General features: G+C 41.1%; 1 protein-coding gene and 1 long non-coding RNA gene across 2 annotated transcripts in view; both read right to left on the reverse strand.

Moving 5' to 3' along the window:
• Positions 1–900: 900 nt before the first annotated feature.
• The window catches only part of shisa9a (shisa family member 9a), a 66,321-nt gene continuing 43,916 nt past the window's right edge, over positions 901–23,305 (reverse strand). Inside the window, 3 exon segments of the mRNA XM_040023134.1 lie at positions 901–6,426; positions 6,428–6,546; positions 16,193–16,378. Of these exon segments, the coding sequence (XP_039879068.1) occupies positions 5,635–6,426; positions 6,428–6,546; positions 16,193–16,378 (1,097 nt within the window). The 3' untranslated portion in view covers positions 901–5,634.
• On the reverse strand, positions 13,153–13,520 carry LOC120728328. The gene is made up of 2 exons (XR_005694703.1): positions 13,331–13,520; positions 13,153–13,300 (listed from the first exon to the last, which is right to left on the reverse strand). It is a non-coding gene; the product is annotated as an uncharacterized LOC120728328 (long non-coding RNA).

Consider the following 23,305-nt stretch of genomic DNA (forward strand, 5'->3'; position numbering starts at 1 on the left):
AGTAAAGAGCAGAGAAATTAAAGAGTGGAGAAAAACGTATCTTGTGTTTAAGCCCTTTTATGTCATTCTGATGAACTGTACATATCCCATTTTGCAGTCTTGATGACCCTGCTCTGTCTTTTCTTCGGCGAAACAAGCACGTCGCGTTTTTATCTGTTCTAATTAAAGGGTGGGGTTGGGGCGGTCTTTCTTTACTACTTTGCCACTAAGAAATTAATATATACAGACAGCTGCGTTTTCCTGATTTAGACTGACATCAAGAACAATCCATGCTTCACATCTTCAGCTTAAATAGGACACAGTGTAAAAATAAAGCCCAAAGGAGCTAACACAATGTTCCAGTGCATACACATAGCCGATTTTGATGCGAGAATCTATCGAGCTGCATGTGCTGCAGTAATAATCAATAATTTGAGCAACGCAAAACACTGGAAAGAAGAGATTGTGTATATGTATGTGTCTTTGTGTGTGTGAGATCCAACAAATTGTCTTTGATTCACAGCTGTTAGCACTCATGCGCCATGCACCACCATTTTTACTGTATCAATAATTCAAAGCTTCTCCCAACTATTGACATTAATTTCCCTCTTCTGTCTTTGTGCGCCTCTGTGGACTGTGGAGTCCCTGTTGCAGCATCAAAGCTCCTTCCCACATTTCTTTGGGTTTTGGTGATTAAAGACCACAGTGAGAACTAATAAAGCCCCCTGGCCACAGGCCCCAGTGCAACTCCTCTTCTGTCTCTTACTGAATACCCTTTGTAGATATTTTGCTGAGTGCTTCTATCTAAAACTCTGGTTGCTCTGCTGAACAGGAGAACTTGTTATTAAGGTAACTCCAAAAACAAGAGAGGGGAGGGAGGGCTTTAATCCCCAATTTTTATATCCCAGACGCATTCACCTCCTTTTGTCCTTCAGTGACGCATGTGTGGCCCAAGCTCTTATAATACTCAGTTTGTGGCTGCTAGTACTTTTCTAGGTTATTTTGTAAGTGGGTAAGTTATTCTTTGCTTGCCTGTCAGCTCTTCCTTTAGCCCCTTTCAACACGATAGCATCAATTCAATTCATTTTTATTTTATTTAGATAGGGCCAAATCACAACAACAGTCCACTAAATGTGCTTTATACTGTAAGGTAAAGACCCTACAATAACAAAGTAGTACAATAACAATGAACAAGTACTTGGTGACAGTGGGAAGGAAAAACTCCCTTCAAACAGGAAGAAACATCTGGCAAATCCAGGCTCGGGGAGGGGCAGCCATCTGCTGCGACCAGTTGGGCGTGAAGGGTTGGAGATTGATTATCAATATTAGTTCTTGTGATCATTGCTCGCTGCTGTTTACTGTCAGTTCATCAATAAATTAGTTTAATGCAGCACTGATGTCACACTGCACAACTTTTGACCAGGCCTACAGGGCAGGCTGGGTAGAACGCTAACAATGCATTCATTAATAAAAAGCAGTTGACACAGGTAGTTTACTGTAACAATGGCCGTCTATCAAGACCAGCGAAAATTTGCAGGTCTAAAACAAATGTAGCGAATGCAGTTGGCAAGGGAATAAAATATTTTGCTTTGAAATACCTTTGTACAATTTCCTATTAGGATTAGAATTTGAAATGAGAGTACAACTCTCATGCAAAAGATGTACTGTGCAGCTTTCTGTTGGTCAGCACCATCAACCCACAAGTTAATGAAAACTTCCACACTTTGCACTGAATTACTTTTCCCTATGCAGCAGTTTTAATACCGTATAGATTATTGCAATATGTTAAGCCAGTACTGACTGTAAAAAAATTGCACTAATAAATGAACTCTTTTTTTAAGCCTGCAGACTACCTGTGTCCTTCTGCTCTGGCATTTTTTTGTCTGGCTGACTCGTCTGATGAGGAATGTCAGACATGACTGCCTCCTGAACCCACTCATCTGTGGCCCTGACCCTATCAACCATGACACAGCCAGCTCAAACAAATTCCCTCCTTTATATCAGGTTTATTTGGCTGTTACAATGAGTAATGGGGGAGGTGGGGGGTTTGTTGGTTGCTTTTTTGTTTGCCAACTGTTTCCACCGTCCTACGAATTGTTCCGCTGGCTGCTTTCGCAGAGCTGGATGAGCTTTCAAAGATTTGCCAGCAAGAGGTTGCATGGAGGGTTCACATTTCCACATTTCTGCCTTGCTGGATTAAGCCAATTGGGTCTGATAATGTACGTCCAGCGAACACTGACCTGTTTCTCAACTCTGTCCTACACAACACAATCTGCCAGGAAACAGGAACATATAAGGGGGGGGGATCCTGCATAGCATCACCAAACACAAATATATGTATTTGTAGTCTTATGAATCCCTTTTAAATATGACTTTGTTTGAATTTGACTCCTTCAAAGACAATAATCACAAAATCATCAGCCAGGGTTGGATACACACACACACACACACACACACACAAACACACACTTTGTGAACAGTGAAATGTGTGCAGTGTTCAACAGGACACGCAGTTGTACAAAATAACTTTTTTCTGGAATCGCAGACTCGATCACTTGGAGTTCCTGCGAGAACAGTGTGCACGGGGAAACCAATCACGTCTATCAAGGTAAGGTAACTTATTATGACTCACAGTCTTACTGTGCCTGAACTTTATTGTTACAGAAAAGATTCATCGCAGCCCCATTTTTGTTTTCTCTCACATATTTACTCTGAAGGTCTTTCTCCTTAGACTGACAGAGAAAAGGATAAGAGGAGGGGGAAAAGTGTAGAAGAGGAAAGGATGAAAAGAAATCGATTAAGAGAGAAAGGCTATGTAAATTTATATGTATATATATATATATATTTATATATATTTATATATAAAAAGCATAATATCAGTTATCGCTACAAAGGGCCATGGTCTGGAGTTTCACAGTCTTTCATGTACAACAGGCGCAGTAACAGTACCGACTCTTGGTCTCTCTGCTGTGATGACACCTGCCGCTCGGCACTGTGGGAACACAAGGAAAGCAGAGTCCACCCTGTAATGTGTTCGCGACATGCGTGCGCACATGTGTGTGTGTGTGCGTGTGTTAAGTGTGTAGGTGACACATTTTAATGCTCTGATGACTTATTAAATCCTGTTCCATGCCTTCAATCGGGCCTCGGGTTACAGTCACGTGATCGTGAAGGCAGCAGGGGGCTCCACAGCATGAGGGGAAAAATATTCCCTCATAGAGCCCCTTATCTATGCGCTCAGCTGGCCTAGGTGTTTCTTCTCGTGTCTGACTTAGAACCTGCAGTATTACTGCAGTATTAGGTTCTCCTTTTACACCTCCATCCATAACGTGCCCAAACTGCTTGCAGTGCAGCTGATGCCGGCAAAAAACTGTCTCAGGTATACGCTGATATTCATATCCTTTACTCTCACAAGATTGTCACGTGGCCCTCTCCCTCTCAGGTTTTCCTACTTTAAACACCCCCCGGCTTTTTTCTTCCTTGTTCTCTATCCAAAAATGCCCTCACAATCTGTCTTTGTTAGTGGGATGCTGTCTGCTGTCAACTGTGTTTACGCTTCTGCCAAATGCTTCTCATTTTTAGTGCAGTCTGATCACTTAAAAAGCATCTTAATTCGCTGAATTAATAGAGGTGGATGAAGCACTTTAGAAGACAAGATTTACATGATAACAGTGGCTGCTGCTGCTAATATATCTTACATGAAAAAAACAAGCAAATAGGCTTTGAGAATCCCTTAGAAGATTTGGCCTATTTGCCAGATTTAAGGGGATTTATTTTTATGTTTGAGTCATGTAACCCAGATAGATTCTTACAGCTGGTTGTGCCGGGTTTCTTTTTTTCAGCTGGAGCTTGAGTACAGTTAGTGATCTGATCGAGACTAGCTTCTCGTGGCAGTGCCTCGCGGGCGACAGCAAGGTGTTTGTTCTTTGCGCTCTTTTTGTGGCAGTTTTAGGACTTTTTAAATCCCAGAGCTCTGTAAACTCTAACACGATGAGAGGTCAAAACTCTTACATTTGGTCCACTTTGTAAAAATGTCTGGGCATGTCTCATCTTTGCACACTCAGAAAAAAGGAACACACACACAAAGTCTAAATTAAATTAGTCATTTTGTCTGCTTCCAGCGTGATCATCCTCCCCACGGCTACATTAGAACACGGTTGGGGTTTTTTGTTTTTGCACTATTTATTAATTCTTTTAGAGGAATAGTTCAACAGTTTGTTGCCTGGCAACCTAGTGTGAAGTCTGACATATACCCCCCCCACTTAAAACCACAGGATGTCCTTTTTACTCTTAGGTTTCTTTTTTTCCAGAATAAATAAAGTAGATGTAACATCTTAATTAGTGATGTTTTGAGGTCCCTGAAGGCAATTTCATTATTGTTCGATTGCACAGAACTGGGCTAATGATTCCCCCTCCTGTTTCTAACATTCATTCCATATATTTATTTATTTTTTTAGGCTAGGTTAATTATCTGCTGCCTCTAGCATTAAATTTAACACAGAGACATGTAGAGGTGGCATCAGTCTTCTCATATACCACATAGCATGTTGTCTAAAATGTTTTTTAAATGTGCAATTTAATGTTTTTTGAAAACTTAAAGATGTTTCCTGTGTGTGCATGGATTACATTGGTCTTTTTGATGTAGCTGCCATTACTAAAAGTCAAAAGTGTCACGTAAAAGAGCATTTTCAAACCTATTTAATTTTGATGGAAGTTAAATTCACTGGCATCAATAATTAAAAACCCAACTGTGTGGTAACTCTGCGTGTCCGTGTATTTCTGAATGTGTGCATTTTCATCATGCAGATGCTTCGTCCCGGCCTCCCTGTCCCTCCCCTGGGTCAGCTGTCATCACGCAGATGAGATCAGAACAAAATAAAACCAGTGCCACAGCATCCGCTCTCTGTGCTGGAGTTTCTTGTGGAAAAGGGAGACCTTCAGCCACACAGCTCAAGGAGGTGCGTGTGAAAAGCCACAGTACAAAGCCTTCATGTCTGCAGTCCAAAGCCCAGGGCCCTCATTGTGTGTGTCTGCTGTAAAGCCCTCGGGAGATTTGGGTGTGAATCACGAGGAAGTGTTTTTTCTTCCAAACCCTTCAGTACTTTGCTGGACAGGTGAGCACACCTCTTGTCAAGAGGTTTATGGGTAATTGCTGTATTTCTCATTACCCGTGATGCTTCAGTGCCTACAGCTGATCCCTTATATTGCTTCTCAGGTTTGGTTTGTTAAACCAATCCATTTTTTTTATCAGCAGTTTCCCATCTGAGAGTAGTCGCACTGTAATTCTCCAATATCGGTATCATTATGGAGTAGATATTAGCTGTGAGACAACATTCTAATATCACCACAAGTGTAAAGACATCCCTGCTCTGTAGGCTCTTTGTTAGTATGGTTACAGATGCCACCTACTCAGGGGCCGTCCTTTTGACAGCAAAGGTCTTTTAGAGAGATTTCGTCGTGAACTTTGTTTGTGAAACAAGGACCACTCGGAGACAGTAAACCAACGACCCTCGACTTCTACACACAAACACACGTGAAGATCTGCACGTTTGAACATCTCAAGAGCTGGTACTGTATCTCCACTCAGAGATTACTCGTGTCACCACTCCACATGCATCCTGTTCCTCTCTTTTTATTTCTTCTTGTCTTTCTCTCTCACACTGTCACCTCTGTCTTGCTGTTGGTCACAAAGTAGGGCTGTGTGGGGAGGAAGTGTTGGCTGTGGCTGTGGCCTCTAGTGCTGTGGAGCTGGTTCGGTTCCAGGATGGTACACTGAGGCCTCTTGTGCCCGTAGGTCTTCCTCCGGCCCACCGTCTCAGTCCCGTCCCAGCCCTTCAGCCCCAGCCCCATCGCATGTGAGGACGCAATTGTATTGGAACTGTACGCCAGTGGGCGGCCCATTGTAGCTGAGCCGTGGCCAATGACAGTCTCAGCAGCCCTGGAGATGCCCAGGGATGTGCCACCTGGCATGGTCCCCGCCATGTGTGCCAGGGAGGTAGCCCCAAGTCCTGGTGGCTTGCTACTGTGGCTGTGAAGATGAGTGTGAGAGCTGTGAGAGCTGTGAGAGCTGTGGGCAGTGTGACCGTGGCTGACTTTGGGTTTCTGGCCGTTTGGCTTGTGTCCCCCTCCTCCTCCAGCGGCTATGTGCCGTTCTGTCGGCAGGGTTGAGACAGAGGAGATGCTGGGCATCTCGGTGACGTAAGTGGCCACTGGCTCTGGAGTCAGTGGACCCAAAGAAGTCATAGGAGTCATGGAGGTCATAGGGGTGAGGGAAGTCATAGGAGTCATAGAAGTCATTGGGGTGAGCGAGGTCATGGGTGTCATTGAAGTCATTGGGGTCATGACGGGGTTAATAGGGTTGGCGCTCATAGGGTTTGAAGCCATGGGGTTGGTGGTCATCTGAGGAGTCACTGATGACATGTTGCCCATGGACGCCATGGACGCCATGGACGCCATGGACGCCATGGACGGTCGGGAGTTGCCCATGGGCTGCAGAGGAAGTCCTTTTGCTGGCATCTCTACCATCAGGCGACGCTTGTTGTACAGTTCGCCGTTGTACTTTGGCAGCTAAAGGAGAAGAAGAGAAAGAGTAAGAGAAGCAATGAAACACTAAGTGGGCACAAAAAATTGCTACAGAGCAGAGCTTAAATCTTGAATTAAACGATATATACTTTCTTAAATTTGGCCATTTGCCACCATGGAAGATTTTTTTTTATTGAATGGATCAAAAAAATAACACTTTCAGCAGTTTGCTGATCAGCCATAAGATAACACATCACTATGAGCACACACAGACAGAAAGCAGAAATATAGATATTGCGTCAGTTTTAACACCCACAGTATAAGAAGGTCATATAACAAACCCCTATACTTTGTTAGTCAGCCTCACCTAACTGACCAAGCAGAGTGTCAGGACTACTGCTAACGCCTGCAAGTTAGAGGCCCGTGCTGCTACTGGAGGAGTGAAATCAAAAGAAAAGCCTAGAATCTCTCCTCCAGCTCGCCTCTTCCTCCCTTTTAAAGCCAAGAAAACATCCAATTTTTGCATGGTGGGAAGGAGTTCAACATGAGAAAGAAGGAAGAAATTTTGGGAGAAAGTTGTGAGGCTAATAACTAGGCATGACATGGGTGATTTTTTTCTAACTCGGTGCAAGTTTATTACAGTTATGTCATAAGATTAAGGAAAGATTTCAATCAGACCTCAGTGCACGCTCAACTAGTGCATTTTTGAGAATGCCTTCAAAGTTGTAGAAATTTTTTTTGCATTCAGTATTTTTAAATCAGTCAAATGTTTTGAAAAGTATTTGGTTATCTGCCTTTACACATGTGTACACACATATGAACTTGAGAGACATCCATTCTTAATCCATCCATAGTTTTCAGTCATGTGACCGACTAACTAACCAGGCCAGCAAAACATTACAGCATCATGATGGACAATAGTAGATAGTCCCTGGTACTGCAAGACAAAAGTGTACTACAAGACTAGTTGGATCATCTATCCATGGAGGAAAAGCAAAGATATGAAGAGAAACTATGAATGTTGGTGACTTGTGATCCGTATTTTTCTCCGACAGCTTAATTTAAATCCCTAAAAATGGCGACATCTCGCCAAAGCTCCAGTTCAGTGACATCTATGTATCTTGTAGAAAATTGCTCACCTTCCACTGCTGCCAGGATGAAAACGTTTAAAGTATGGACAGCTACATGTATTTTTGATCTTGATGGGTAAACAATCTTATTGTGTGGGAGGTAACGAACACAAAATTATTCATCATTAAAGCAAAGGTAAGTGCTACAAAGCTAGCTTAAACGAACTACCAGATGCAAATTTTATATTTTAAAGTATAAATTTTTCACATTAATGTCGTAACATAACATAACAGTAAAGTTGACAGAGTGTTTTCCAAATTCAGGAAAATCATCATCACAGTGCAGTCAGAGAGGTGCAGTTCTCCTGGCAACCAATCGGTTTGCCAGACGCAGAAGTATTATTTCTCCCTCCAGAGAACACGTCTTCTATACTCTAGAGTCCATTGTGTTGAATTGTTTGTCAAAAGTATGAACAAAAAGTCAACCAAAACAGAATGTGTCTGTTTCCTGACTTCCAGACTCCTCTATCTGTTGCATCTTCTATATCTGTGTGTGTGTATCCGTGTGTGTTTCTTCAGCCTTGGAGCAGTCAGCGTTAATGGCTCACATTTATTCCTCTCTCTGTCAGTCAGTGTCACCAAGCTACAGTCTCTCTTATCACTGCGAAATGTGACCTTTTTTTTTTTTGTCAGATTCACTTTCACAGTTGAGTCATTACTCTTCAGTCCCTTGTTGCTGCTACGTCCTTGAAGATAAAGTTAACACACTCAGTGAGTTTGCTTTGCCACTGTAACTATAAATCTAGTTTATCGCTGTGCGAACGCTGAAGAGAAATAACTAACGCGGGCCTGCGAGCGGATAGCAAGCGCAGGCGTGGGGGTTTGTAGGTAAGGGTGGGAGTGGTGGGAGACCACAGCCTCACTAGCTGAGTCGCTGTGAGACTGCCGCTGGGGATCAAACTTGCTCAGGCGACAGGTGAATCAATCCGGCAGTAGTCAGCTCGATGGTACACGCATCCAGCCGCGTACGTGAGTGGAAACGGAAAAATGCCACTGCTACGCAGCGTGGGCTCAGCATGCCTCTGCATGAGAAAAGCAGTGTCCTGCAGAGACTCGCACACATTATACATCAGGGGGAAAAACCGAGAACTGCTTCGTGAAGTCCCACCGTGCCAGCAACATAAAAACCTTATTAGGTTTAGACCAGTATATCAATCTGCTTTTTGTTAGGCAATTAGGTCGTCTACTGCCAATTTACTGGGGGGATTATTAGTTCTTGAAGTCTCTAAAACGTTTTCAAATTTCCAATGGTTTACCCAAATTTGAAGACCTTTTTTTAGTATTCACTATAAGTGGGTGGATCCTGCTGTCACAGTGCTGCCATCCTAAACAAAAAACATCCATTAGTCTGGGTTTAAATGGAGTTTTCTGTCTGTGAGGTTTATTTTTTTCCCACTCCAGAAACTCTTTGTAACTGTGCAATGATGTTAGACTGCTTTCTCCTTCAAAATAACACCGTGTTCCATGCATCACTGAGACGCAATCAACACCTGTGCTTTCTATTAGCTACTATCTCTGCCGCGGTAAACGGTACTATCTCCCAAAGTGACTAAGGGTTGGTAATTGTAGTGCATGACTAAAGCTGGCGATGCAAATTACGTGTGCCTCATTATAAAATCCGAGAGATTATGAAATCTGAAATACCTCAGCAGCTAATGGATGGATTTCAATCAAATTTTGATCATGATTTATTCATGGTATCCAAAAGAAGCCAAATGACTTTTTCCTTAGTGATGCTAGGCGGTTGACATTTCAATATCTTGAGTACTCGAGTAAGACTGAATATCTACTGTGGTCATTTCATTTGTTATATGAAAACATAATTGTATGATTATTATTAGGTTCTTATTAAATGTATTCTACATCACAGTATATTAAAGCCGGCATCTTAGCATATAACTGGCACTTGCAACATGGATGTGTCTCAAGTGTCCTCATTAAAATGAATGTGCATGTGGAGTGCGGCTACAACAATCAGCTAAAAAAATACAAGAAAAAACAAAGAACAAATAATCTGCTTCAAAATCAGCGCTTAACGTAGCTGCGCGTTTGCATGGACAAAAAGGCAAAAGAAAGAAAGACACACAAGACAAATAACTAAATGTTAATGCTTTTAGATGTTCTGTTGATTTCTGTCGACTTATGTGCAAGTCTAAAAAAAATGATAATAATAAAACTAGCCCTAATTACCTAGGATTTACTGTGCTTGCTGCATTTGGAAAATTGACTTATTAGCCAGCATGTAAGAACAAGAGAATCTTCTTGGATGTAGGACAGTCATTAACTACAGCAGAGCATTTGTACAATAGAAGTGGGCCATAATTGGTCATTTGTACTCAGGCTGAGTTGCAGGCCTGCATCCAGGGATCGTTCTTGGTTGCTTTTTGCCTTGTTTGCTGTTAGAACTCAATAAAGTGACCTTATAGAGATGCACAGAGGGACAGTGGAGATGGCTATTGATTGACAGGTGAGGGCCTTCTCAACTGGATCATCGGCCATTAAAATGGCAGAAGCAATTAAAGAACAAGAGGAAAGGCTGTTATGGGGGATGCTGGGAAAGTAGTGCTTAAGACCTAGTTCCATTTCCAGTTAGTGAGCACACCAGAGCATGTATTTCCAGAGCATGTATCAGAGGAGAATAATTTAACTATTCAGATTTCTTTTGCTGACATTTATTTCCGATCTCTAGCTTGGATGCAACTACTAGTTTGTGGACTACTCACCATCTTGGTGTTTGAAGTGATCAGATTTAGATTAGATTGATTAACCTCCGTGTATTTTAATATCAAGGTAATGCTGACTGATTTGCTTTTAGGGCCAGCTGTGTGTCCACTTTAGCAAAAACAGTGTTTGTCATTTCTGCCGTTTTGTGTTTCAGCCTTCGAGATTGCCACTTGCACATTTTCTTTTTGTCTCTGTTATTCCCCCTCACATGCATTTTTCATAGCTTGTGTGTCAATTTCCCATCACTGAACTCAAGGTAATGGCATTTTGCCTCCTGGAATCCTGGGTGCCTGTGTGTACAGGTTTCCAATCATTTCATAGGTGAATCTTTGAATACTACTTGGAAAATGGAAAACTGTCAGTCAACCATGAGCCTGAAGGGAAGAGACCTCCGTTCAATTATAGAAATGGAATCAAATATGAGCCCCTGTAAAGGAGGATCAAGATTAGCAGCCCAATGGTTCTTTAAGGAGCGATATGGAGCTTGATGAATTGAGGGTGGGGTGGAGTCGGGGTGAAGAAGAGATAATGGGAAAGAAAGACAAAAGAAGCAAAAAGCAAAGATGAGATAAAAATGCAGAGGGCAGGAGATGGCTGATAAAGGGACTGATATAAAGAAGAAAACGGAGTTCATGGGGAAATGGGAGCGGTGGGAGGGACGAGTACGACGGCTACAGAAAGGTGAGTGAAGAAAAGTAAAAAGAGGCTTGTAAAAACCCAAATAAAATAAAAGTGCTTATTGTTAATGAACCTCATGAGTAGTTTTGTACATTTTATCACATTAACTTAAATGATGAAACTTTATGTTACCTCCAGACAATTTGAGAGCCATGCTGCACAGCTTTTCATATTGATTTTATGGCCCACAGGCTGTCACTGCTTTCAGACCGTGTCAGTACATTAAAAAAAGTCAACTTGCTGAGAGTTAATACTTCCTTAGAAAAACAATTCACCATAGAGATCATAAAATCAATGAAGTTATAGTTGGAAACCTAAACAGGAAAAGTGTGAAGTTTTCTTGTACATGCCAACAATAAAAAAGGATTACATACCCCAACTTTCAAATCAAAAAAAGTTACAGTATAGTAAAGCAGTGTATCATCTCTCAATCACAGGAAAACAACTGCTTCTGTTCCAAGAAAAAAAGAAAAAAAATGATCCCCAACTGCTGGCGGATGTCATTACGACTAACTGTGGGCAGAGTTATTTCCTTTGGCTGAACAGAGCTGGCTGGAAGTTTTGTAAAGCGTGCCAGTGTGTGCTGGTTGGCCAGTCTTGTTTATTAGTGCTGGAGTCGTATTAGCCTTTGGGTGATGACATTTCATTTTGCAAAGCTAATTCTTAAGCTGTCAAATCCAAAATGCACCCAGATCCGTGCTTTCATTAAAGATAAAAAGCCAGAGAATCCTGCTGAGTTCTGCATTGTGTTTCTTATAAAACACCGCGTAACTGCCTCCTATCTTCTACAACAAGTTTGACACTGAACGCTGATGTTTGTGTCAACCTTTTCTGTTTGTAGTTAAAGTTCTCTGTCGTGATATACTGGAATGGGATATAGTGAATGGGCTAATGTGGACTGGTTCTTATATAATGCTTTTCTATTCTTGAGAACTCAAAGCTCTTCATACAACATTCACACAAATTCATGCAGTGGTTTCTGTCAAGCATTCACATCCCAACTTGGGGTTCAGTATTTTGCGCAAGTATACTTCACCATGCGGACTGGAGCAGATTGAAACACTGGTCTTCCGATTAGTGGACGACCTGCTCTACCTCCTCAACTACAGCGACCCATCTCCACCCTGGACAGGTTTCCAAGTCCTTAACAGGACTAAAAAGGCAACCATTCATGGTCATCGTCACCCCGCACTCAGTTCAGAGTAACCAGTCAACCTAATATGTATGTCTTTGGAATTTGGAAGGAAGCATGAGGATTTGGACCCCTGCACAAATAGGGGAAACATGCAACTTCCACACAGAAAACCTGGCTGATGAGAGGTTTAAACCCAGAACTTTTACTGAACATGTAGCACATATAGTTTTAATACTTTTTAAAAAAGACTTAAAAAACTTCATCAGGACCTTTCAGTTTGTAAAATGATTTATTTATTTATTTTTAGATCTGTAATAGTTTATATGTGACAAGATTTCTGTGTTACCACAAAAAGCTGCAGAAGACAGGAATATTAAGACACTCCGGCCGAAAAGAGCAGAAATAACAACAAGTATCGCATTGATTACATCAGAAACAGCATGAATATGGGGGCTAGGATGAAGGTGGGTTACAAAGCAGCTTGCAGATGTGAAATGGCTGTAGATTTGTAGTTACAGCGGCAAAGCGGCAGAGGACAGACAAAGTAACTTATATTGTGTATCCTCTGTTTAATTCAATTCAGTTTTATTTATATTTTGGCGTTATTTATTTTTAACGTCAAATCAAAACAGCAGTTGCCTGAAGGCGCTTTATATTTTAAGGTAGAGACCATGCAAGACCTTTATTAGATTTGCCAACTGGATGTGTATTAAATGAATCATAAATTGATTTGGACTTGCAATAGATTCATAAAATGCTACATTTTTGTAGAAACTCCCCCCATCAGAACCACTTTTGTCTACCAGTTCTGGCAGCTGGGGATTAAACTGGCAAGGCCTCTGCCCCTGATCGTTGCCCTGATCCACATAGTACTAGACCTCTATAGCCCACCCTGCGGCTAGTGGGGATAGAACTGGGCAGATCCATATGACTCATTTAAGGTGAGTCCAGCACTATAGCGCCATGGACTAATGGCCCCTTTAAAAAAGTAAGCATATATGCTGCACTGACAGCTAGGGTTCGCAAATGGACCACAAGTTGTGCACCTGCTCTTGGGCTTTACATATACTATATGCGCTGGTTGAAAGTGGTGAGGCTATATTGGTCACACGGTAAATGACTACAGCGAAAGCTTGCTTTGTTCAGCAAACCATTCTTGCACAATTGGAAACATTGGGTATCAAAGCACAGTGACACCAACAGACACTTGCTATCAGCTCAAAGCAGTCTGGCCTTTCTACTCTGACTTCTAGCATCAACAAGCCCAGAGAACTGCTGCTCACTGGATATTTTCTCTTTTGCAGACCATTCCCTAAAGATTCAAGTAGATCAGCAGGCTCTGAACGAGTCAGACCAGCCTCTCTGGTAGGAATAATTCTTAATGGAGAAAACAAAATAAAATTTACTATACAGGATAATCTATTACTATTCACAATACAAATGCTTGGGTATTGGTCATCTCTTAATGTTGGACTTACAGGATATAGATGCAGGCTGAATGTCTTTAGGCCGCTTTTTTTTTTTTTTTTTTTTTACATTTACTTTTAACATTTCCAAGGAAACAGTTTTAAAACCAGTTTTTTCAGTTTGTATTCTTATAGCATAAATTTCCATAACACTGCTAGAATTCTCTTGTACCTATTATCCATCAACCTGCCTCATCTGTTTTCCCAACAGATAGAGATTTCGTTCATTTCCCACAATGCCGCGCACAATCCCCAGAGCATGTGTTGCATCCATCTGTTGGGTTTATGTGCAGTAAGATGAAGGAAAAAACTTTTTGAGAAACAGTGGGTTTGTATGCTGCACTCAAAATGCAGCACAGTTTGCGGTTGCAGTGCACAGATGTGTTCAGGGGAAATTGGCTTGTCTGATGAATTTTTATTCCTCGTTGAATATTGGCACGAAATTTTGAGTTAAGAAAGAATGGTTGGATTCTCGCAGACTGACACCAAGATGTTTTCTGCTGGCGTTTTAGATAACTGAACAATTTCCTGCAATCAAACACAACTGTGGCTGTGCTGAAAATATCTAGGCATCCTCTGATGTCTATATTCGGCCACTTCTCTGGGAATTATAAAAATAGACCATCAAACAATAAAGTTGCCAAGTTCAGGACTTAGGCATGACAGCATTAACCACTATTTTCACTCCTGTGCTTTTATTGGTGTAATCCTTTAAGCTTAAAAGTGATGCGTTCATTTACCGCTTGGTATTCATTGCTCATTCAAGTCTTTCTCTGTTGTCAATTTCGCTGGCAGTTACATATACTGCCACCATAATAATGACACGTCTTCTTCTTGCTTCAGGGGCACAAAGTATTACTCAGCACAAACAAGCAGGATAATCTATTACTGTAACATGTCTGGAGATGAGTCAGGGCCACAGTAGTGTAGGGAATACCACTGACAATCCAGGATGCATTTGTCATCACAATCAGTTTTACTTTGTGCTGCTGGACATGCTGGACAGATAGGCTTTTCAAAAAAAAGAACAAAACACGATCTATCCGGTCATTTTTCAAATAAAAGGGAGCGAATGCAGACAAATAGCATCCCGTAGCTGTTTACACAGACATCTAGATGCATTTGTAGATTGTATCTGTCGTGAGTGGGCTGAATTCTGAATCTAGTGAAGGCAGAGTACCTGTCTAGCATAAACAAGCTGACAAACGCTCGCTGGAAGCACTTGCGTGTCGGCCTCGAATGAATTCAGATTATGAAATAGCAATGTGACTGCCAAAGAACGTATGGTGATGAGGCAACTTTAGATCAGCTGCTACAGCCGCTGACTCACTGGATTTGGTTGCATGCGTGAAAGTGTATCCACTGTCATTTAAAATATAAAATGCTGATATTAAACACGGCCAGCATCAGGAGAAGGTCAGCTTAAAGTGAAGGGGAAGGAAACTGATTTTAGACAATGGGGAGGCTGCCCGAAGCCCTCTAAAAGGTAAATAAGGATTATTTTGAACTGGGAGCTTAAACTGTGAGGATGTTCCCATCTTGTAGAGTCCAACAAGGAACACGTGGAGTAGAAGATGACTATATTTATTCCCCTTTAAGTTCTAAGCTTTTGCAGAGCCTATGACATTACTGTACCTGTGTGAGTGGCTCACATCATTGGTGGTGTTGTGCTAAACATGGATTTTTTGGCACAACACCACTAAGGATGTGAGGCATTTTTATGTGATATTTTTGTATAATACGTTTGCTTAAACTGGTAAATCTATAGGCTACATTTCCTCTTGTCCATTGTAATAGCTTTGGAATTCTAAATCCAGGAATTTGCTGAGATTTTTCAGTCCCTACATTGATGCTATGATTATTATTCCTTATACTAAGGTGCCGATTGTTATTCTGTCACTGATAAATTCAAAAACAGTGGCGAAAAAGTTGCTGGATATGCACAGAAGGCATTAACAACACTGAACAGATCAGTCACAGTAGTTGCGGACTGACCTGAAGTGTAGTTACATTTCTAGGGAGGTGCACGGCATACGATTTCAAAAGAAATTTGAGGTTGCGGCGTAGCTATGGTGTAAATTTCCCATTAAATAAATCCCCAGTAAGCAGGAGAAAAATATTTATGTATAAGCCGTTTATGTCTTACACCACATCCAGGTTAGAGATGCAGTGAAAAAACCACTGTCAATTATGTGTGCAGTGTGCTTGCTGTTGTTTAGAGCCTTCCCAGAGTAAAAAAACCACCCGGTGCTATTTGAGTTTGTGTTTCAGGGGCTCAAAAAGCATTCAGTAAACTATACTACAAAAAAAGTCACTTATAGGAGCCTAGGTTTTCCTTTTTCTTGAAATTCACTGCCAACTTGGGATGAATCAAGATGACTCTACTAACAAGGCAGGCCCAGCCTTAGGTTTCACTGCTAATCTACACACTGCTATAGTCGTAAGAGTTACCAACAGAACGACATCAGGCTTACTGCCTACCACAAACTGTAAAAATATTCTCCTTCATCTAAACTCCCCTCCACTAAAAAAAAAAAAGAAACTTGGCAGTCACTCACCTACAGCCTTCAGAGAGGCGTACTTGTTGAGATCCTTGTTCTGCTGTTGCTGCTGCTGCTGTTGGTGGAGCTGTTGCTGTTGCTGTTGCTGCTCATAGACGTGAGACAGCTGGCCGAGGGCAGGGTAAGGGTGCTGCTGGCCCATGTTTGAAGCCGGTCCCACGTTGTTGTTAATCTGGCCACCCTCTGTGAACAGGGACATGAGACAGCGCAAGGTTACAATAACATTTAAAGCTCCAGTCCAGCACCAGAGGAGCCCTCGCTGGTCAAATGATTGGTGAAACTCTCATTCACATTTTCCAGAATCTACTTACATAACCTAATTTCTTTTTTTAAATTATTATTTTAATACATGATTTCTTGGCTGAGATATTTTGTGCCTTGCTCTCAACTAATATACACTCATTTCTATCTTTTGGGATTTTACCAGTAGATTTCCATGACACGCTCTTACATTTATGTCACCATTACAACTGAAATATTCCTCCTGGAATAAAAAATGTCTTTATTGGTCCAGAGATTTTCTTTGCACATCTGATGAATTAGTCTAAATCTGCCAGTTGGACTGTGCTACTTCTCTCAGAGGTCCTTTATGTAGCCTCACTCATCATGATTCAGAACTGTCTGTCTCAGAACTGCTTTAATATTGCAATGTCTTGCAATGTCAAATATGAGGCTCGGGGCCCAGAATGGGCCCAGCACAGGTTCAAATCTGGCCCCCTGGAGAGATTTGGAAAATGTGAATGAGGGTCTAAGTTTGGGCTTTAAAATGCATTTTAATAAGTTTCGCAGCTTTGCCTGATAAAGACCTCCCCCATCGCCATTCATGCTAGCTTAAAGAAGTCTGCAATAGATAAACAATGGATGACAGAAAAGTTGCTGTTTTTCCCTATCTGCTACATGAATGTCTCCTTTTTACAACGGGTCCACAAGATTAAAAAGGAACAAAAAAAGGAGAGTGTTTGTGAATTTATCAAAATGTTCTGTTTTATAACAACAAGACAGTCTGGCCAATGAGCTACCAGAACTTTCTCTGTAAGTTTACACATATATTTCTTACAGCTTAAGCCCAAAAAGTTGTGAAGTCACATTTCTTTCATTTACTACAGCACCATTTCCTGATTTTGACTATAGGCTTGAAAGACTGTAGGACTATAGGATTGAAAGTTTTTCAGTGAGTGCAAAGTTACTTAAAGGAAATAAATCAAGCATTTATTGGTACCTTTAGACTTTTTTTTTTTATCATAAAAAGAGCTTTTTCTGTTTTCATATTATTTGACTGTATTTCAAATGCCAACCCTCCAGAATCATTTGATCACATGTACTTCAGCATATTCTCTAAATCAGCAGAGATTTACCAACTGGTGCTCACCAGGTGGTTGCTAACCAGTCTCTACGCCTTCGTGACTGCAGCCTGAGTCACATCAATAAGACATTCTTTTCTTTTTAGATTTCTGAGTGATTTTATTACATGTAAATGAGCTGAAATCACAGCACAACTGTTGTCCTTCGAAAGCAACAGGCATCAGTTCTAATGGGATGCTTTTGCAGCCAAGAGAACAGCATTTTTTGTTCTTTGTTTATAACACAGACATTTTAGAGTTATAGTTAGCAGAAGTGGGTCTAGCTAAGGAATATCGACTGTGGAGCCGCATCTGGATTTGCTCAGTGTTAGTTAGAGTGTGCTAAACTAAGCATTAGGTGGGTTTTATATCAGTTTGCTAGACTGCGTCATAGATGGACTGGACAAGTGACAAACTTTGACATTGGGCTATTAGACTCAGCTCACTTTGCTATTTCATTACGAAAGAAAACAAAGGAAAACAAAGGTGGGCAGATTAATGCTACCATGTTTATAGTGGTAAACATGGTAGCAAACTTGGAAAACCCTTTAAAACTACATAATGAACAGTTATATGTATTAACAATAAACCCACAGTAAGTGCATAGTATATTTGTTCTTCTCAAGTTTTAAGTGAGCCTCACGAGCTAATGATGACCTACTTTACTTCCTGAGAGACATATTTTATATAAAGGCCAGACGACATCCCAAGGTCTGACATGCACTTGCTCCAAAATCAGTGCCCTCCTCAGTCAAGCTAGTACAATTATTACCAGAATATTTAACATGGGCACGGCTGTTCCTATTTTCAATACAAAATTAATTAGACTTAATTTTACTTATAGTTATCAAATGACTTCAGTTGTATCCAGCTGAGGTAGCTCAGTCACTTTTATGGACCAGCCTGGACCCCCGGGGCCCGTCCATAATGCAGAGGGTGAATACAGATAAGTAATGGAAGAAAAATTCAGTAAATTTCCTAAAACATGGGAAGAAACTTTTGAAGTACAATAAGAGGATTTCAAAGAGGTTCATGAAAGAACAAATTCTCAGTTAAAGTCAGTTTAAAAAACAAATATAAAGAGATTATTTTTAACAAATACAGGGATTAAGAGGAGTGTTAATCACACGGTTTATAGCTTGATGTAAAAATGTAGTTTTGTTGTTTTGGTTTATTTATATTGTTTTTTTGTGTGTATTATATGTGTGTCTATAGTTATACATGTATATTATCTGATTGTATATCAACGAACATTGATTGTAAATGACTGAATAGTCTTAAGGGGCATAGAATCAAATAAGCAAACTTCATCCTACTCTTTTCCAGCATGTAAACTGTGTTGAATACAGAGAAAGTCATTGTATGTCGATGTTTTTAAGGCTTTCTTATGTTTAGTCATTCGCTCAATTGCATATTATTATTTTAAGTGTTTCAAATTTCAACCATTTATCCATTATTTTCAGCCAACTACATATCCCTTATATTTAGTCGGCCAAATTAAACATTTATCCATTACCTTTAATTAGCTTCAATTTAACAATTTGTCCGGTTACTTTCAGTTAAGTATGACTCACTAATCTCTTCATAAATCCTGGGGCAACTTTTAGCACTTCATCTCGCTATTGCTATATTGCACAGAAGCATGTGACTGCATTTCCCTTATTTATTTATTTATTGCTTAATGCTTATGGTGTAGGAAGTAGCAGATGTCTTATATTAATTACAGTATTGCAGAATTGGCTAACTGTAATGTCTTCCTCTAATTAAATAAGTGATAATTAGATTTCAGAAGATGTGCAGTGGGTTGAGAAATGGGCAACTGCTCTACCAGAGCTGCACAGTCTGACTTTAAACTGCAGCCGAATGTTAAAACACAATGTGGGAATTGTTCTCTCGCTGCACTGAGCCTGACAGATAATTGCAAATTCCTGTTACTGAAGTCAAAGGTATACTTACTAAGTGAATACATTCTCTTAAAAGCCCCAATGCTGTCACTTGATAATTTGAGAAGGAAAGTAAACGTTACGAGACAAGAGAGCAAGAGTGAGGAATTAGAGTGGAAAAAGTGAAATGCGGAAAATGGAGAGGATACGTGAGGAGAAAAGAGAGAAAACGTCTCAAACGATGCTGACAGAGATATGAGGATGGTTTGTAAATATCGAAAGAAGCTAGACAAAAAAAGGTAATCATTAAGGTAAAAAATACAGGGCAAACAGACAAGGAAAACATGGATATTGTCATGGTCCTGGGCCATATTGGCCCAGTATTCTTAGTTTTCGTGTGTTTTGTATTTATGCCTTGGTTCCTAGGTTGTTCTGTTAAGATGTTCCTTATTTGATTACCCCCTGTGTGCCCCTCTATGTATCTGTGAGCCCTCGTTTCCCCTCCTTGTGTTTTATTCCATGTTTTCCCCAGCCCGTTATGTCCGTGCTCTCCCTGTGCTCTCTCCTCCTGTCTGAACCTCTGTGCACTTCCTGTTTTACTTTGACAGTCTCTCGTCAGTATGCGTCATGTTGTGTTCACTCCTGCCGTGTCTCGTTACGATTATCTGTGTCAGCTGTGTTCCCCGTGTGCTCCCACTTCCCTCGTTAACCCTCTGTGGATTTATGTCCGCGTCTCCCTCAGTTCAGTGTCGTGTTCTCCCTCACGACTGTGCGCCCCTCCGTGTGTTTCCTCGTGAGTCAGTTCCTTTGGAACTTCCCAGTTTAGCTTCATATTATTTTGTATCGCCTTTATCTTCTGTCAGCAATAAAGCTGTATTTTGTGTTCAGTCCTGTTTTCCCGTGAGTTTGCGTTTGGGTCCTCATCCTGCCTGCACACAGCCTAATCATGACAGATATTCCCAAGTCCCCCTCTCGCTTTTCTTTTAGCACCTCTTAAAGGTGTTCATACAGATGGCAAACTGAGGTGGGGAAACTGTGAAGCCTCAGCCCGACAACATCGATTTCCTCGAGTCATTTTCTCCCTGTTTCATCTCGTCGTCGAGGTTTCGAGTCACAGGGTGAGCTCAAAGTCCTTAAAATCTGCACAGCTCAATTGTCAAAGCGAAGCAAGTTCTCTTCTTACTAATTAAACACTTAAGCCCTGGCGCAGGCTCAAACCGCACGCACTCTTAACAGACACTGTGACTGACAAGGTACGGCGAGAGTGGAGACAATTAAAAAGAGCATCAAAGTGAGAGCCAGTGTGAGGCGTTGTAGAAAAGACTGAGACACGAGATTCCTTGATGTGATGAAATGTCCCACGGTGTTGTGTGAAATGAAACATGGACCCACTTCCTAGTTTGGATAGATAACAGTGGCCTGGAAAATGCAAGGTTGAGTCATTTTCTGAGAAATTTATTGGACTTGCCAAATACACAGATGACGATGATGCGCTTGTCGGTTAAATACTTTGGGATTTACTGTAAGGGTTTGGCAATGCGGGTTCACTTAAGGCGAGATGACTTTCACTGCAAAAAGTGAGGCTGTGGCGGGCGGGAGGGGTAAACTGTGAGGAAGAGAAGGAGAGAGACAACCATGACTAAGGAAGAAACAGCAGCGAAGAACTGAGTTATGATCCCGAAGCGCTCGCTCTCTCTCTCTCAAGATAAAAGCTGGTAGGCTGTTTTATTTTTCATGTGAGGCCAAAATGGCTGGGGTCAACAATTTTCTCATTTCATAATGGATTTTGTCTAGCTGAGGAGCACATTTGTAAAATTCAATACCCCATCAAAGCACAGGTGCACCTACCCTCTGCCATGAGCTCATTCGGCTCCATGAAACAGTCATGCAAATGACAGTCATGCCCTTCTAAAATTGTGATTTTATGTAAACGCTTTGGTTCACTCAAATTTAATTTTTATTTATATATGCTGCCATTTAACAACATCTGCCTCAAGTGGCTTTATATTGTAAGATAAAGACCTTAAAATATTACAAAGAGAACCTGAACCCTCAGACAATCCCCTATAAGCAAGCACTTGGCAACAGTGTGGAAGAAGAACTCCCTTTTAACAGGAACCAGAACAGGGAGGTGCAGCCATCCGCCACAAACGGCTGGAGGATGAGGAGAAAGGATGAAAATTCAGAGCACGCAGGACAAAACACAAAGTAAGGGAGAGAGCAGACATTCAGTAGTGTCTCTCTCTGAAGTGCTCAGTGCATCATGGAAAATGCCGTGGCATAACTTATGGCCCCAGTATATCTGCAGCATTGGTTGCTTCACGTGCTGCCAGTAACGTCATCACACATGCACAGTAGAGCAGGCCGATATGACCAAAAATATCTATCACGATATACATTTGAAAATTTGCGATAACGATATAACTGATGATATAATTAACACTAGACAACATATTTTAAAACTCCACAACTTTATTAGTGCAAAAAAAAAAAATCATCAATGTATTTTCCCTTAAACAAGCAGCTGTTTTTCATGTGCATTAAAGTTATATAAAAATTTAACAGTGCAAATGCAAATTCCTCGCTGACAGTTTAACCAAAAGGCGTTTCCAGTGGAAATTGGCCGACATATCCTCAGCATAACCATGTATAATATCCACAAAACTTAAAAAGACGTTATACACACACAATACGGTAATATTATGTTGAAGCACAGTACGTATCACTCCGCGAGGCTCCCGCCTACGATAGCCGTAATGCTCCGACAATCCATCAAGCTGTGCGGGTTCGTAGCTTAGCAAAGTCGTACTGAAACATTTGACAGATTTTTAAGCGCCGTGTACCACATAAAATCGTTTCGAGGTCAGTAAACACAACCAGAATTCAAACATAAGGCACACGGGATTATAAGGGGCACTGTTGATTTTCAGAAAAATCAAAGGATGGTAATAACGACGGCCCGCTAGCATGCTCTACCAAAAATAGTGCTTTGTTGTGTATTTGATGAACGAAAGCCAAACCAGTTCCACACCACTGAAGTTGCAGCATTTTTACGAACCAATTCTGGTTCATCCGTTTCATTCAACGACCCGCTTTCACCCTTCTCATTCTGCGTCGCCGCCATGCTTTTTCCGCCATGTGCGTATGAAAACAAAGGTACTGCGCATGCACGTTTTACCCATATTCTATCGCGATATTTCATTTTCTTATCGTTGCCCAACATTATACCGGTGTTACCGTGAACGGTATGATATGGCCCAGCCCTAATGCACATCCATTCATGCTCGCTGTTATGGCTCAGGTAGCTGCTGAAGTAACAATAGGTGTTGCACTGTTATAGGAAGTGAAGAAGTCAAAGCTGGAAATAAAGCTTTGACATCTTTTCAAAGTGTTGAAAAATCTTCCTCTGTATAATCTGTGTCTCTCTGCTTCTTTACTGATATATCCTTAAAGTGGTGGTAAACTACTATTAGTGACTTCATCTCAGCTCAAGCCAGGTGACAAAAATTGAGAGGCGCACAGCTGAGAAACACCGGCAGGCACGGTGAAGTCACTTTAATGTCAAGGTACCATTCGCAAAGCATCATGTGGTGGGTATAAAAAGCTTTAAGGGATGATTCACAATCACGTGATCCAGCCTTAACTACAAGCTTCATCAGAATGTAAATTTTAAGCTTGAGCTTAAAAGTAAGAGTCGGTGTCTCTCTCTTCATACCTAACTGGGAGTTGGTTCCACAGCCTCCCATTTTACTTTTGGAAATTCTTGCAACCGCAAGTAACCTGGGAGTCTGAGAGGAAATTGGGATAATAGTAGCATTAATTAATCTCCCTATCGCCGTTTGTGGGGTTAATCCAAGGAAGGAACAGGTCTTATCATGAGTTTGCAT

Source organism: Simochromis diagramma, unplaced genomic scaffold (genome assembly GCF_900408965.1).
Source record: "Simochromis diagramma unplaced genomic scaffold, fSimDia1.1 OVJJ01000208.1, whole genome shotgun sequence".
NCBI classification, from domain to species: Eukaryota; Metazoa; Chordata; class Actinopteri; order Cichliformes; family Cichlidae; genus Simochromis; species Simochromis diagramma.